The sequence below is a fragment of the Pelophylax lessonae genome (genome assembly GCF_965119305.1).
Source record: "Pelophylax lessonae genome assembly, chromosome: 5".
NCBI classification, from domain to species: Eukaryota; Metazoa; Chordata; class Amphibia; order Anura; family Ranidae; genus Pelophylax; species Pelophylax lessonae.
Genome location: NC_138772.1, coordinates 518,682,532 through 518,698,631, shown reverse-complemented (window position 1 = coordinate 518,698,631; position 16,100 = coordinate 518,682,532). Strand labels below are relative to the sequence as shown.

General features: G+C 43.8%; 1 protein-coding gene across 1 annotated transcript in view; it reads left to right on the top strand.

Annotated features, from left to right (window-relative positions):
• Positions 1-16,100, top strand: part of LOC309555380 (uncharacterized protein) — a 274,470-nt gene that overhangs the window by 139,015 nt on the left and 119,355 nt on the right. Inside the window, exon 14 of the mRNA XM_082257368.1 lies at positions 9,170-9,340. Coding sequence (XP_082113494.1) covers positions 9,170-9,340 — 171 coding nt within the window. The remainder of the gene's footprint in view (positions 1-9,169; positions 9,341-16,100) is intronic.

The window sequence follows — 16,100 nt, the reverse complement described above, 5'->3', positions numbered from 1 at the left end:
AGCGACAATTTTGAAAAAATAACAATATTTTTCACATTTTTTATATGAAATTCCCCCCAAAAAAATGTAGAAATCTAAATTTTTTAAATTTTAGGCCAATTTGTTTTCTGCTACATATGTTTGGTAAAAAAAAAATCGCAATAATTTAACGAGTAATGGCGGTTTTTTTTTGCGGGATTGCGACGGACAGATCGGATCCTTGACTGACATTTTTGACACTTTTGGGGGTACCAGTGACATTACTACAGTAATTAGTGCTATACATATGTACTGTTACTGTAAAAATGACACTGGCAGGGAAGGGGTTAACTTTAATGGTGATGCAGGGGTTAAGTGTGTCCCTAGGGGTGTGCTTCTAACTGTAAAGGGGTGTGGCTAGTGATGTAACCACAGAGACATACAATCCTACATAGCAGGATCGTATGGTCTCTGCAGTTAGATCAGGGAGAATGACAGGCGGCTTTGTTTACACTAGCCGCCTGCCTTTCTCCTTCTGTACCGGGAGATCACGAGTGACCAGCGGACATCGGGTCCACCGGTCACATGCGCGGACATGTCAGGGAACGAGCGGGGGCGGGAGCGTGGGCCACCTAGAGGCTCTCAGGCGAGCGACGTAGTACTACGTCACTTTGCCTGTACGGGGCTGACTGCCGCAGTGAATAGTCGTGCGGCGGTCGGCAAGTGGTTAAAGTCCTGAGTAGACCCTGCCAATCGGGAGGACTCCTTTGATTTATTCAGTTCAATTTCTATGACACTTTGAAAGGAGTCTACTGCTTCACTCCAAGCCTGTATTGGGTAAAAATATTTGTCACCACAGGTGATCATACTAGGATTGTATCGAGGCTCAGATCAGGGGAAGAGTACAGAAAAAATTGGATTTTTCCTACATATTACCTGTAAAAGGGACACAGTGCAGCCATAATAATTACTATCTGGGTTATATGCCACCTATAGGTGAATGGACATTGGCAACTAAAAAGACAGGAAATCCCCCTCTATTTAACCCCTCCCACACAAGAAGTACCTCAGTTTTGTAGCAAGCAATAAACTTCCCAGACAAGATGGGAGGGACCTCTTTATCGTACATCACGGGACACAGAGCAGCCATAATAATTACTATCTGGAACGTCCCAAAGCAATGCACTTGAGGGGAGGGGGACACTGATTATGACAAACGCCATGGGACTGAAAGGCTCTACAAATAGCACACTGCAGCCAAACGCAGAATCATCTTGGGCCCTAATATCCACCTGATAAAATCTAGTGAATGTATGTACTGAAAACCAACTAGCGGCCCTGCAAATCTGAGCCATAGAAGATTAATGCCGAACTGCCCATGAAGCACATACACTTCTGGTAGAGGGTGCCTTTACCCGAAAGTGTGGGGCCTTCCCCTTTAAGCCATACGCCTGGATAATAACCTGACGCATCCATTGGGAGATGGTTGACTTAGATGCTACCTGCCCTTTTCTGGGCCCTTCTGCCAGGATGAACAAAGAGTCTTCCGAATCTGAGCTGACATTTTCAAATAGACTCTGAATGCACGTACTACATCGAGAGAATGTAACAACTTTTCCTCTGTTGTTTGTGTTGGTGTAAGATCAAAAATGGCTCCTTACAAGAAAGAGCCGCTAATTCAGACACCCTTCTAGCTGATGCTACTGCAACCAAAAAGACTAATTTTCTTGTCAGAAGAACAAGAGGAATATACCGAATGGGCTCTGTAGGACGGCCAGAAATAAATTTAAATTCCAAGGACACAAGGGTGGCCTAACTGGAGGAAGCATACGAAGCACCACTTGTAAAAAGGCTCTAACCAAGGAATGCAAAGCAATCAGTCTTTGAAAGAAGACTGATAAGGCTGAAATTTGACCCTTAATTGTGCCTAAGGCCAGCTTCATTTCTACCCCCTACTTGCAAAAAAGCTAGAATTCTCCAGATTATATATTTAGGGGATACCACTTCCTGGCCTCAAACTAGGAAATGTAAGACTTCCAGACTCTGTAATAAATGTTCCTAGAGACTGGTTTCCCAGCGATTTTCATGGTAGAGACTGCAGGACCAGATATACCCCGCTCCCTCAAAATCTTGGCTTCAATAGCCAAACTGTCAAATTTAGAGACTGTAAAGCAGGGTGGAATATGTGACCCTGAGAAAGCAGGTCCGAATGTAGCGGGAGCCCCCATTGCCTTCCCTCTGACAACTTACAGTTTGCGTGTACCAAGTCCTCCTGGGCCAAGCTGGAGCCACCAGGATTACTGGCCTCCCTTCCTCCTGAATCCTGCACAGAAGTCGTGGCAACAGCTGGACCGGGGGTAAGGCATAAATCAGGGAAAACTGATCCCAGGGAGTCACCAAGGCATCCACTCCGACTGCGAGCGGATCCCTGGTCCTGGACACAAATCAGTCCAACTTGTTTTTGAACCTGGATGCCAACAGAACTACATTCAAAACCCCCCCAGCCTTGACAAATCAATGCAAAGATCTCAGGATGTTGAGACCATTCCCCTGGAAACATCTGCTGGCCACTCAGAAAGTCCACCTGCCAGTTCTCTATTCATGGAATAAATACTGCGGACAGGCATTATACAAATTTCTCTGCCCAGGATAGGATGTGACCCACCTCCTTCTGGACTGACTGTCTCTTGGTGCCCCCCTGATGGTTGATGTAGGCCACAGCCGTGGCATTGTCGGATTGGACCCTGACGCGGCAACCCCATAGCCTAGTCCAGAACCTTAGAGCCAGAAAAACTGCTCGAATTTCCAGGATATTGATGAGCAAGCTCCTTTCTAACCAGGACCATTTCCCTTGGACAGTGGCTTCCTCCAGAACTGCTCCCCGGCCAGAGAGACTGACATCTGTGTTCACAACCTTCCAGACCACTGGTAGAAAGGACTTCCCTATCTCCAAATTCCTGGTTACCAACCACCAACAGAGACATGCGACAATCTTGAGCCTGGAACTTTTTGCTCCAGGCTGACAGAATGTTGTTTTGTAATGGTCTAGCATGAAATTGGGCATAGGGAACTGTTTTGAATGAAGCCACCATCTTCCCTAGCAACTTCATGCAAAGACATACAGAAGGATACTTTTTCCCTCTTACGATCCAGACAAGATCCTTTACAGCTTCGCCCTTTCGACACTTTTGCCTGTACTTTGTCCACATGGAGACCCAGATATTCTAGACTCTGAACCGGCTGCAATGCTGATTTTTCCAAATGCAGAATCCAACCCAGACGTTTTAAGAACTGAACTGCCCGGAACACATTCTAGTAGAAGCCGACTGATCTATGAGCAATAGATCGTCCAGGTATCCTACAACTGTTATCCCCTGAGATCTTAGAATTGCCAATACCGGAGCTAGGGTTTTTGTGAACACTCATGGAGCCGTGGACAACTCGAAGGGCAAAGCCATGAACTGGTCTTCCACCACTAACCGCAGAAACCTTTGATGGGCCTGGAAAATTGGCACGTGTAGGTATGCTTCTTTGATGTCTATGGATGCCAGAAATGCTCCTCCTTGCAGAGAAGCAAAGACTGAGCGAACTGACTCAATTTGAAACGTGTAAATGTTTAGAAACTGGTTCAGGGCTTTGAGATCCAGAATAGGTCTCACATCTCCATTTGCTTTGGGCACTATGAAAAGATTTGAATAGAAGCCCCTGAATTCCTCGTCGTCCGGAACCTCTGCAATCACTGCTTGTGATTTTTAGATGGTCTAGAGCCTGAAAAAAGGATTTTCTCTTTAATGTATCTGCAGGTATGTTGGATCTTAAAAACCGAGGATGAGGAAACCCCCGGAATTCTAGTTTGTACCCCTGCAAGACTGTGGAAACAACCCAGCTGTCCTGAATCACTTCTACCCAGGCATCTGAGAACTGTAGTAGCCTCCCCCCACCTGACTGAGTGGGGGCACCCCTTAATAAGGTGGATTTAGAGCTAGGCTTGGTTGGCCTCTGGACCCAGGGTTTCTTCTGCCCTTGCCCTGGAAGTTTTGCTCCAAATCCAGATGGCTGAGGCTGACGAAACTGCCTAGGATTAGAAGTATTGGGTACTTGAGCGTTAGATACCTTAAAAGAAAGATGTTTACTCCTCCTCTTAACTAGTAGAAGCGCACTCTTCCCCCCTGAAATCTTTTGGTTATATTTATCCAGATCATCACCGAATAGGTGTTCCCCATGAAAGGGAAAACCAGCTAGAAACTTCTTACAAGGTAATTCCGCAGACCAATTCTTTAATCACAGAATTCTGCACATATGTGCTGACAGAAGAGCAAACCGGGAGACCTGCTGTATGGAGTCCTTAAGAGCATCTACTGCAAAACACAAAGCCCAAGGCAAATCTGCTAAATCTTCAGCAGACTCCCCCTGAGCAGGAATACTCTTGGCTACCCGCTTAAAACGGTCTTTCAAAGACTGAAAGACTCCTATAGCTGCCACTGCCGGTTGTATCGCAGACCCAGCAATAGCAAAATAAGCTTTTAGTAAAGATTCCAATTTCTTATCTGCTGGATCTTTAAAAACCTGGGCTTTGTCTACAGGACAGGGTAAATTTCTATTTACAGAAGAAATAGCAGCATCAACCGTAGGCATACTCCACTTTGAATTTTTTCTCCATAGGATACAACAGAGAAAACCTTTTCGGAGGAACAAAAACCCTGTCAGGGTGATCCCAATCAGCATACAATATCCGCTCTAAAAGCGGATGTAAGGGAAAAGCCTGAGAATTCTGCAGAGGGCGTAATGACCCTAATAAAGAAAAAGAGACTTCAGAAATCTCTAAGGGAGGTAATTTAAATCCAGACCAGACCATTTCAGTGGGAGACTGAATTAACAATCTCTGAGATTGAGAGGCCGAAAATAGCTCCTCAGACCCTGACTTCCCAGAAGTGGAATCCTCAGCTTGACCTTCTTCTAGGTCATTTACAGCTACTTCTTCCACATCCTCTGCCCAATCCTGTACTAAAAACAGGGGGGGGGGGGTCATAGGTGAGGGGGGTCTATCATGTTTCCTCCCTCCTTGTGATACTGAAGCAATCATGCCAGCAATCTTTCCCTCAAGGCCGGCTAAAGCTGACACCAAATTATCTTTAGTGATGTAGGCTGAGACAGAAGCACTAGATGTAGCCACTATGCCTGACAACTGTAATGGCTCAGCTTCGCCAGTCGCCTCTGGCCTCTCAGTGGAGATTAACACAGAGGATGCTCAGCTAGGATCTTCCAATCCTGACAGCGGCACACTTGACCCCTTCCTGCTGTGTCCCCCCACCCCCTTCCTTTTCCGGGAGGCAATAAACTTGAGGAACAACTTTAGTGCACTCAATCCTTGCATTAAGCTGTAATCAGTTTATCACAATACACAGCACAGTTACTCCCACAGTAACAGAACCTGTCAGTGCCTGCATCCTTCCACCAACAGTGACTCACGCACCCAGCTGCAGCTGCTCTGTGTCCCATCCTTCTCCTTAAAGAAGCTCACGCTGCCGGGAACACTTCCTCAAATGCCGAACCATCTCCGCCCCTTACTGTGCCTGTGCGATGTGCACGCTTGTGCACGATCGTAAATAGGGCTGTACCTGTGTGCTCACACGCACCCCTGCAGCTAAATACCATAACAGCATAACAGGGAATGGCTACCGAAGGCGCTGGGTGAAAGCAGATGTGCGGGGGGGGGGGGGGTATATTAGTCCAGCCAGGCTTCAGGGGGTTGGCTGTGCAAACAATGTCTGGAATCCAGGTATACATACCACTGCTGAATAAACTCCCTTCTAGTGGAGACATAAATCATGGCACCTGGTATCTGTTAAATATCATATAGGTAACAGTGCGTCTAATTTAAAGTAACCTTACTCACCAATCCCACCGCAGGACTCTGCTTATAGGAAGAATCCAACCTTCACCCATCACAGCGGGTTCTGTCACTTGTGGACCTTCCCCCTATAATCTTGGGGGCACTGCTTTGTACCTGTAGGGATCGCTTTTGGAGTTAGTCTTTACCAGGGGTCCGGATCCCAGGATCCAGCGCCCAAGGGAGTCGTATTACAGGCAACACCTTGCAGTCTGCCATCTATCAAGGCTCAGGTACCATCCATTTTAGTCTTCCACTTTTAGATGGATCCGATTGCCAGGCCCCTGGGATCCTGCAGGATCTTTATCCAGGACCATAGCATAACTTAAAATACGGAGAACCATGAAGATCACCTCTAAGACACTGGCGAAAAAACTGAGGTACTTCCTGTATGGGAGGGGTTATTTAGAGGGGAACTTCCTGTCTTTTTAGTTGCCAGTGTCCATTCACCTACAGACAGCGTACAAACCAGATAGTAATTAATATGGCTGCTCTATGTCCCGTGATGTACAATAAAAAATGTCTGCAGCATTGAAGGTCCCAATGAGCACAGTGGCCTCCATCATCTGTAAATGGAATAAGTTTGGAACCACCAGGACTCTTCCTAGAGCGGGCCACCTGGTCAAACTGAGCAATAGGGGGAGAAGGGGCTTAGTCAGGGGGGGTGACCAAAAATCCAATAGTCACTCTGACAGAGCTTTCTCTGGTGAGAGAGGAGAACCTTCCAGAAGAACAACCATCTCTGCAACACTCCACCAATCAGACCCGTCGGGTAGAATGGCCAGGCGGAAGCCACTCCTCAGTAAAAAGCACATGACATCCCACCTGGGGTTTGCCAAAAGGCACCTGAAGGTCTCTCAGACCATGAGAAACAAAAGTCTCTGGTCTGATGAGAAAAGATTGAACACTTTAGCCTGAAAAGCAAGTGTCATATCTTGAAGAAACCAGGCACCGCTCATTAGCTGGCCAATACCATCCCTACAGTGAAGCATGGTGGTGGCAGCATCATGACATCCTTGATGAAAACCTGCTCCAGAGTGCTCTGGACCTCAGACTGGGGTGAAGGTTTTTCTTCCAACAGGACAACAACCCTAAGCACACAGCCAGGATAACAAAGCAGTGGCTATGGGACAACTCTCTATAAATGTCCTTAAGTGGTCCAGCCAGAGCCCAGTTTTGGACCGGTCTAGAGAGATCTGAAAATGGCTGTGCACTGACGCTCCCCATCCAACCTGATGGAGCTTGAGACGTCCTGCAAAGAAGAATGGGAAAAACTGCCCAAAAAAGGTGTGCCCAGCTTGTAGCATCATACTCAAAAAGACTTCAGGCTGTAATTGGTGCCAAAGGTGCTTCAACAAAGTATTGAGCAAAGGCTGTGAATACTTATGTACATGCGATTTGTTATGTTTTTTATTTTTAATAAACTTGCAAAGATTTCAAACAAACTTCTTTCATGTTGTCATTATGGGGTATTGCTTGTAGAATTTTGAGTAAAATAATGAATTTAATCCATTTTAAAATAAGGCTGTAACATAACAAAATGTGGAAAAAGTGAAGCGCTGTGAATACTTTCCGGATGCACTCTATCTGTATTTTCATGTACATTTAATTAATTTTAATCTATTGGTTCAGCTCGATGGACATGTGTCTTTTTTCAACTTAAACTTTTTTTTTAAACCTGGCTAACTATGTAACTGTATGTAATTAAAGCGCTACTGTATCACATGGTGGATTTCTTTTATACCATGGCAGAATGGAATAAACGAAAAGCAGACATTTGCAGATTTCTGGCTGAAAATCCTGTACAAGGCCCCAGTCATTGCTGGACACATATGTGAAGGTCTAGTCACTTAGGGTTTTTTTTTTAATTTTTTATGAAGCATTGGATGAATGTCACACATTTTGCAGGCTGACCAAATGTTTCCTGTATTTTCTGTAATAGAATAATTTCAATGCACATCAGCTCTATCTAGTGGCCAAAATGTGGTAACGTTTTCTGAAATACCTCAACAAGAAAAAAGTATACTGCATTTTGGTCACTAAGTAGAGCAGATGTTCATAGGTATTACTCTATTAGAGAAAAATATGGGAACAATTCACCCAGCCTGAATGAATGTGTATGATATTTGTCCAACAAATGTTTAATAAATAGACCCCTTAGATACATGATCTCTGCTGAATGGCAAGATAAGCCTAACCCTAATTTTCTTATACAGCAGAGATCACTTGACTAAAGTGGGGTACACACTAGTGGAAAATCTGCCGAAAATTCCCGTCCGAGGTAAAATCGCACGATTTTCGGCTAGTGTGTACACAACTTTCAGCAGCCGATGCCGACATTTTCAACGAAAAAGAAACGGAGGGACAAACACCAAAATTTTTATAGTCCGTCCCCAGGCGACCAATCTTTGTTAAATGTGTACGCAGTACGTCCGCGAAAAATCGGATATGAAAGACCACGCATGATCTGAAGTTGCTGACGACCTGGAAGTCTTGGAACAAATGTCCCAAAAAAAAGAAAAAAAAAATCAGACGAGAAATTTTGTGAACACTATGCACTGTCAACTAAAAACGGTTATGACCGCTGAGCATGAGAGAGAAAAATTGGATATTTTGTCCGATTTTCGTCAAGTGTGTACGAGCCTTAAAGAGGAAGTGAACCCTCCTCTGCTACTTTTACCTATAGGTAATGCTATGATAAGGCTTACCTATAGGTACTGTAAATATCTCCTAAACATGTACCGTTTAGGAGATATTTACCTTATATGCAGCCAGTGACGTCACTGGCGCATGCGCTCTGAAGGAACGGCCGCTGGTGCCTTTCCTTCAGAGCCCCGTGCCGTGACCGTTGGCTCCCACGCGCTTGCGCGGGAGTGACGTCACCGCAGCTCAATCAGATGGCCGGATGCCACGATCCCTGAAGACGGACGACTGGACATGTCGTCCGTCATACAGGTAAGCGGGCGGCATGGTGGGGGCTCGTTCTAAGGTAAGTATTTCATAATGAGCTAGTATGCGGTGCATACTAGCACATTATGTGTTTCTCTTTCAGGTTGCAAAAAAAAAAAAAAAATGTTATGGGTTTGCAACCTCTTTAAGTCTATAGGCCTTCTCTTGTGTGGCCAAAACTGATTTGAGCCTGGCCCTGTATTTTTACCAGGACACAAAGGTAGATCAGCCTTCTATCACTATTTTATTTATCCATCTTAGTGGGATTTGTAACTTACAGTAGCTTTAGTAACTACTATATGGTTTTGGGTAACTGGCTTATGAATTGTGACAATCCTGTGTTGTTAATGTGTAATGTTTTATCACCCCCAGGAATGTCTTTGATTGGATTGTGTACTTTCTGCTTTGTGCTGTCATCGCCACTCATATAGCTGATCTGGTTGTCCAGGATAACAAGGACTTGCATGTATCTCACATCCGAGTGTTTTCTGTCACCATTATATTCCTCTGGCTGAGAGTGATGAAGTATGCAAGAGCCATCCGGTAAGAACTCTTCACCCCTTCCAAAACTCTACAGCAGCCATTCTCAACTAGGGTTTCATTGAGCTAGGGTTCCTCCAGTGGTGTCTGGAGCTGTGGCTAATTGATCTCCAATTTAATGTTGCCAGGTCCAACACATGGCAAAGCCAACAGCATGACATAAGTACTCTTTTTGGCTGACTGTAAGGGTGGCATCCTGGCAGCCAATGTAAGGGGGCACTCTTCTTACTGACCACCAATGTAAGGAGCGTTTTCCCTGATGGACTAATCTTGGCAAAGATTCACAGAGACCTATAAATTATTTTAAGGGTTCCTCTGGGATAAAAGGTTGAGAAAGCCTGCTCTACAAGATAATTTATCTACAGATACACTTAAAGTCACAAGTGCATTAGGCTATTACTCTGGGTCCCGGTGACCTAAAATAGGCTTTTCCTGGATTCAAAAACAGGTAATGGAAATTACAATGGAACCCCAGCCAAAATATTTCTTTAGTTTATAATAGCTTCCCTCGGACACATAGCAACAAGTTTTGGCAGGAGGGCCCTGTGATTGGCCCTCCTGATCACATGACAGCTGTGTCCAATCAGATAACGGCTGTGTCCAATCAGATAACGGCTGTGTCCAATCACATGACGGCTGTGTCCAATCACAGCCGTCATGTAATGTAAATACAGCCGTTGTAACGGCTTTCATCTCTTCTTCTCCTCACACAGATCCTGTCAGCGAGGAGAAGAAGAGACAATCTGTGCTGCAGCCAGGGGATCAGTGAGTTTGAAGCATTTTTTTTTGCTAATTACTCACTGATCACAGGGGCCCTGGACAATGGATAGATCATTTCAGGATGGAGAGCGGAGGAAGGGTCTGTAAATATGTAATTTACTGGCCTCTTCATTTCCTGAATGAACACAATGAGTGATCAGTACTGATTGTTCCCATACCCATTCATAAGTGAAGCATAGTAAATTGTGTTTTCTGTGCTTCAGTTTGTGAATGAACAGGAAGCAACTAAGCACAGAGCACTTCCCACTCACTGTACAGTGCAGCTGAGGCTGCAGAGAAAGGGACTAGGGAATCTCTCTCCATTCACATGACCATTGTACACAATGAATGGCTTTGATTCATGCCATTCATTATGTACAATTGTGTTGATCTATGTGATTGGTAACAGTTATCACATGGTACAGACAGGGCCAATCACAGCCCATCTGTACCATGCGATTAGCTGTGGCCAATTATACAGCTAACCACAATAGTAAACACAGAATGAATCAATTTCATTCTTTTCACTGAAGTTAAAAAAAAAATGTAATAAAAAAGAAATTACATATATTTTTAAATATTTTTTTTAACATACGGTCACCAGTCAGTGTCCCTGATCACTGCCACACCAGTTTTGTAATGACATTATACTGCACTGGTGACAGCATTTGAAAAAAATATCGAAGAAAAATGTTTTTTTTTACTTCATATTTCAAAAAACTGTAACAAAAAATGACAGCTTCAAAGAACTCACATACCTTGGACTGTCTACTTTCCAAAAAGGGGTAATTTGGAGGGTATTTGTACTGTCTTGGCGTTTTCGGGCCTCAAGAAATTAGATAGGCTGCCAGTACATCAGGATTGATCAATTTTCAGAGCTACACTCTAACTCTAAACTGGTAACCATTAAAAAAATGAAATTAATTAATTAAAGCGTCGCCTATTGAGATCTCTATTGACCGTAGTTTGTCGCCATCCCAAGGGTGTGCGCAATTTTAACCGGTTGCCGACCGCCGCACGACTATATACTGCGGCGGTCAGCCCCGGCCAGGCAGAGTGACGTATCGGTACGTCACTCGCCTGTCACTGACTTGCGAGCCTATAGCGAGCGGGCGCGCGCCCGCCGAGGCGCGCGCCCGCCGCGGCTCGTTCACAGGCAAGTCAGTGCGTGTGACCGGCGGACTCGATGTCCGCCAGTCACACTGCGATCGCTCCTGTGAAGGGAGAAAGACAGAGCAGCTTGTGTAAACAAGCTGCCTGTCAGTTCTCCCTGTGTAAAAGTAAAGATCTGACCGTTCTACTATGTAGAACGGTTGATCTTTGCTTTTACACCAATAGCCATGTCCCTACACAGTAGAAAGCACGCCCCTAGGACACACTTAACCCCTCCCTGTCCAATAAAGTTAACCCCTTCCCTGCCAGTGTCATTTTTGCAGTAACAATGCATATGTATAGCACTGATTACTGCAGTAATGTCACTGGTAACCCCAAAAGTGTCAAAAATGTCAGTCAAGGGTCAGATCTGTCCGCCGCAATGTCGCAGTACCGAAAAAAAAATCGCAGATCGCCGCCATTACGCGTTAAAAAAAAAAAACACCAAAAATGACAAAAATCTTTCTCTTTGTTAGTAAACGCGATAACTTTTGCGCAAACCAATCAAAATACGCTTTTTGCGATTTTTTTTACCAAACATAGGTTGCATAAAACAAATTGGCCGAAAAATGTTAAAAAATTTTGATTTTTACTTTTTTTTTTGGGGAATTTCATATAAAAAAATGTGAAAAATATTGTTATTTTTGCAAAATTTACGCTCTTTTTTTGTTTATAGCGCGTGATCAAAAAATCGCACAGGTGATCAAATACCACCAAAAGAAAGCTCTGTTTGTGGGAAAAAAAGGACGTCAAATTCGTTTAGGTACAGCGTCGCACGACCGCGCAATTGTCCGTTAAAGTCACGCAGTAAAAAATCGCAAAAAAACCCCTGGTCCTTTAGCAGCCAAATCCTCCGGGGCTTAAGTGGTTAAACCGTAACATGTTGGGTATCTATTTACTCAGCGTGACATCATCTTTCACAATATATAGAAAAAATGGGCTAACGTTACTGTTTAGTATTTTTTAAATGCAGTGAAATGTGATTTTTCAAAATTTTTCCAAAAAAATGGCGTTTTAAAGACCGCTGCGCAAATACCACGTGACAAAAAATATTGCAATGACCGACATTTTATTCTCCAGAGTCTTTGCTAAAAAATATATATATATATATATAATGTTTGGGGGTTCTAAGTAGTTTTCTAGGAAAAAATACTGGTTTTAACTTGTAAACAAAAAGTGTCCGAAATAGGGCTGGGGCTTAAGTGGTTAAAAATGATCACTGGCAGTGGGGCTGTGCCCACACTGCAAAGGCTGACTGCATGTTTAGCCTAGGGGAGAGTTTTTTGCACTTTAACTTACCTGATCCTCTGCTCCCCCATACTTCGATTGCAGACTGTCCCTCTGCGACATCACATCCAGTGCTGGGCTATTGACCCTGCATTGGTCCTGATGACATCAGGACCTTATACCCCAGAATCATGGGGGAGAAGATGCTGCTCTAGCAGTGCAGAGGATTAGGTAAGTACAGTATCTCACAAAAGTGAGTACACCCCTCACATTTTTGTAAATATTTTATTCTAGCTTTTAATGTGACAACACTGAAGAAATGACACTTGGCTACAATTATTATTATTATTATAGAGGATTTATATAGCGCCAACAGTTTGCGCAGCGCTTTACAATGTGAGAGAAGACAATACAGTTACAATACAATTCAAAACAGGAGGAATCAGAGGGCCCTGCTCGTTAGAGCTTAGAATATGGCTACAATGTAAAGTAGTGAGTGTACAGCTTGTATAACAGTGTAAATTTGCTGTCCCCTCAAAATAACTCAACACACAGCCATTAATGTCTTAACCACTGGCAACAAAAGTGAGTACACCCCTAAGTGACAATGTCCAAATTGGGCCCAAAGTGTCAATATTTTGTGTGGCCACCATTATTTTCTGCCACTGCCTTAACCCTCTTGGGCATGGAGTTCACCAGAGTTCCACAGGTTGCCACTGGAATCCTCTTCCACTCCTCCATGACGACATCACGAAGCTGGTGGATGTTAGAGACCTTGCACTCCTCCACCTTCCACCTTGAGAATGCCCCACAGATGCTCAATAGGGTTTAGGTCTGGAGACATGCTTGGCCAGTCCATCACTTTTACCCTCAGATTCTTTAGCAAGGCAGTGGTCATCTTGGAGGTGGGCTTGGGGTCGTTATTATGTTGGAATACTACCCTGTGGCCCAGTCTCCGAAGGGAGGGGATCATGCTCTGCTTCAGTATGTCACAGTATATGTTGGCATTCATGGTTCCCTCAATGAACTGTAGTTCCCCAGTGCTGGCAACACTCATGCAGCCCCAGACCATGACACTCCCACCACCATGCTTGACTGTGGACAAGACACACTTGCCTGAGACAGTAAATGGTGGAAGTGAACTATAGAGTGCACCGTGCTAGGGAGAAAAAACAAATCCAATAAGGAATGGACTGATCACAGTATCAGTGATAAAAGTGCACAATATGAATATATTCAGTGGTAGAAGTGCCAAGAATAAATAAATATGGATAAACCCAAAAGGAGGACAAAAAATATTTTTGGATAAAAAATGGTAAAAAAAAAAGCAAAACATATAAAAAGGGTAAAGATGAATGGAGATAAAAAAACGTAATAAATGTTCATAAGTTCATCAAGAAAATAAGTTCATAAGAAAAAGTGCTGGTGAAGAGATATTACCGGTTGTGCGGGAAACTCCTATGGTGCCGGAAACTAGTAGCACTGTGGTGGTGAGCATAAATCCATAAATGAGTGAAATGGCCGCTCACCTCCAAAACACTCTTAATGAACGTTTGTACCAATAGGTAGGTAGCAGAGTCTCCAATAGAGGTCCATTGATTGTCCCTTTAAGGCGAGCTCTTTTAATCCTTTAGAAAACCAGCTTCAAGCATCAAGGGTGAATATCCTGGGTGGGGTATGAGACTCAAACCACAAATGAAAGGAAGCACTTCATAGTGTTGTATCGTTTAAAACATTTAATTATAGCATAAAAAAGTAGTACACTCACATTTAATCTGTAATAAAATAGCATGTAGATAGCCCAAAGTAGCGTGGCAGCGGTCAGGCAATAAAATACAGGGACTTCCAGTCTCAGAAAGGGAAAACTAATGCAGCCATCACAACAAAATAATCAATCTATGCTTTTGATTTTATTACTGCTTTAAGTTTCCTGGGTGCATGGTGTTTATTAGGCATCTGTGCACTCGCAGAATAATATTACATCATTCTAATTGTTTTGCTGCCATTCTAATTCAGGTGGCAGAGCTGCTGTAATCTTTCATAATTACCAGTCCCAGGTATGAATTATCTCAAGTGTTCAGAGAAAATGTAACCTCTGAGGTTTCCATGAACTCTACCTGCGGCAATGAAGTGTATACACAGCCAACAACAATTCCTCTTTGTGACCCAACCTTCTCACCCCCCCTTCATTATAACATTGTCACACAATTTACTTCTAAACTACATGCTTATTAAATAAAGCAGTCATAACATAGCAGCCTGGTGTCATTTACTATTGGCAGGCCAAGTCAAGGTGTATCTAAATCCAAAACCTTTTTTTAAACTGGAGTTTAATCTGCTCACATTTTGCCTTCCTTGGTACATCCCCCCTCATCAACATGCCAATAACATTTTTAAATTTCATTACATCCCTTATTTTAGAACCAGTGACATCATCACTGCGTCGGTTAGTGGTGCACCGAAATGAAAACTCGGGTGCTGAAACCAAAACCGAAAATTCTGGATGCACTTGGTCGAAAACCGAAACGGACAGTTTTTAAAAAAAAAAAAATTTTAATTGAATTATTGTGGCTGCCGTTTTTTTTAAATTGAAGTCACTAGGGGGCGTTTTTGCATTGAAGTCAATAGGATACGATTTTGCATTTAACCACTTGCCGACCGCTCACATTGAGCGTACTGCGGCAAAGTGGTTCGTTATCGTCCAGCGACGTAGACCTACGTCGCTGGACTCCTCCCCCTGTAGGCGGCGCTCGCGCACCGCCGGAGGCACGCTACCACTGTTTTCATTCACAGCGGGAGTCGGGCCAGGGGAGGAGCGGTGGCGATCGCCGCTGCTCTGCCCCGATCGTCGGGAAATCGAGTGAGGAGATCTGCCCGCCTGTGTAAAAAGAACGGGCGGATCACCTAAGTGACAGGGACTGATATGTCGGAGTGTTCAGCATAGCTGAACATCCGATCTGTCCTTCTGTCACTCAGTCACCCCCCCCCCCACACGTCAGTAAGCACCAGGCATACATTAACCCCTCCCTCTCCAATAAAATTAACCCCTTCACTGCCAGTGTCATTTTTACAGTAACAGTGCATATGTATAGCTATGTCACTGGTACCCCCAAAAGTGTCAAAAATGTCAGTCAAGGGTCCGATCTGTCCGCCGCAATGTCGCAGTCCCGCAAAAAAAATCGCAGATCGCCGCCATTACGCGTTAAAAAAAAAAACACCAAAAATGACAGAAATCTTTCCCGTAGTTAGTAAACGCAATAACTTTTGCGCAAACCAATCAAAATACGCTTATCATGATTTTTTTTACCAAACATAGGTAGCAGAAAACAAATTGGCCAAAAATTTTAAAAAAATTAGATTTTTACATTTTTTTGAATTTTGGGGGAATTTCATATAAAAAAATGTTAAAAATATTGTTATTTTTTCAAAATAAACGCTCTTTTTTTGTTTATAGCACAAAAAGTAAAAAGCGCACAGGTGATCAAATACCACCAAAAGAAAGCTCTGTTTGTGGGAAAAAAAGGACGTAAATTTTGTTTGGGTATGGCGTCGCACGACCGCGCAATTGTCAGTTAAAGTCGCACAGCGCTGAATCGCAAAAAGTGGCCTGGACGTAAGACAGCAA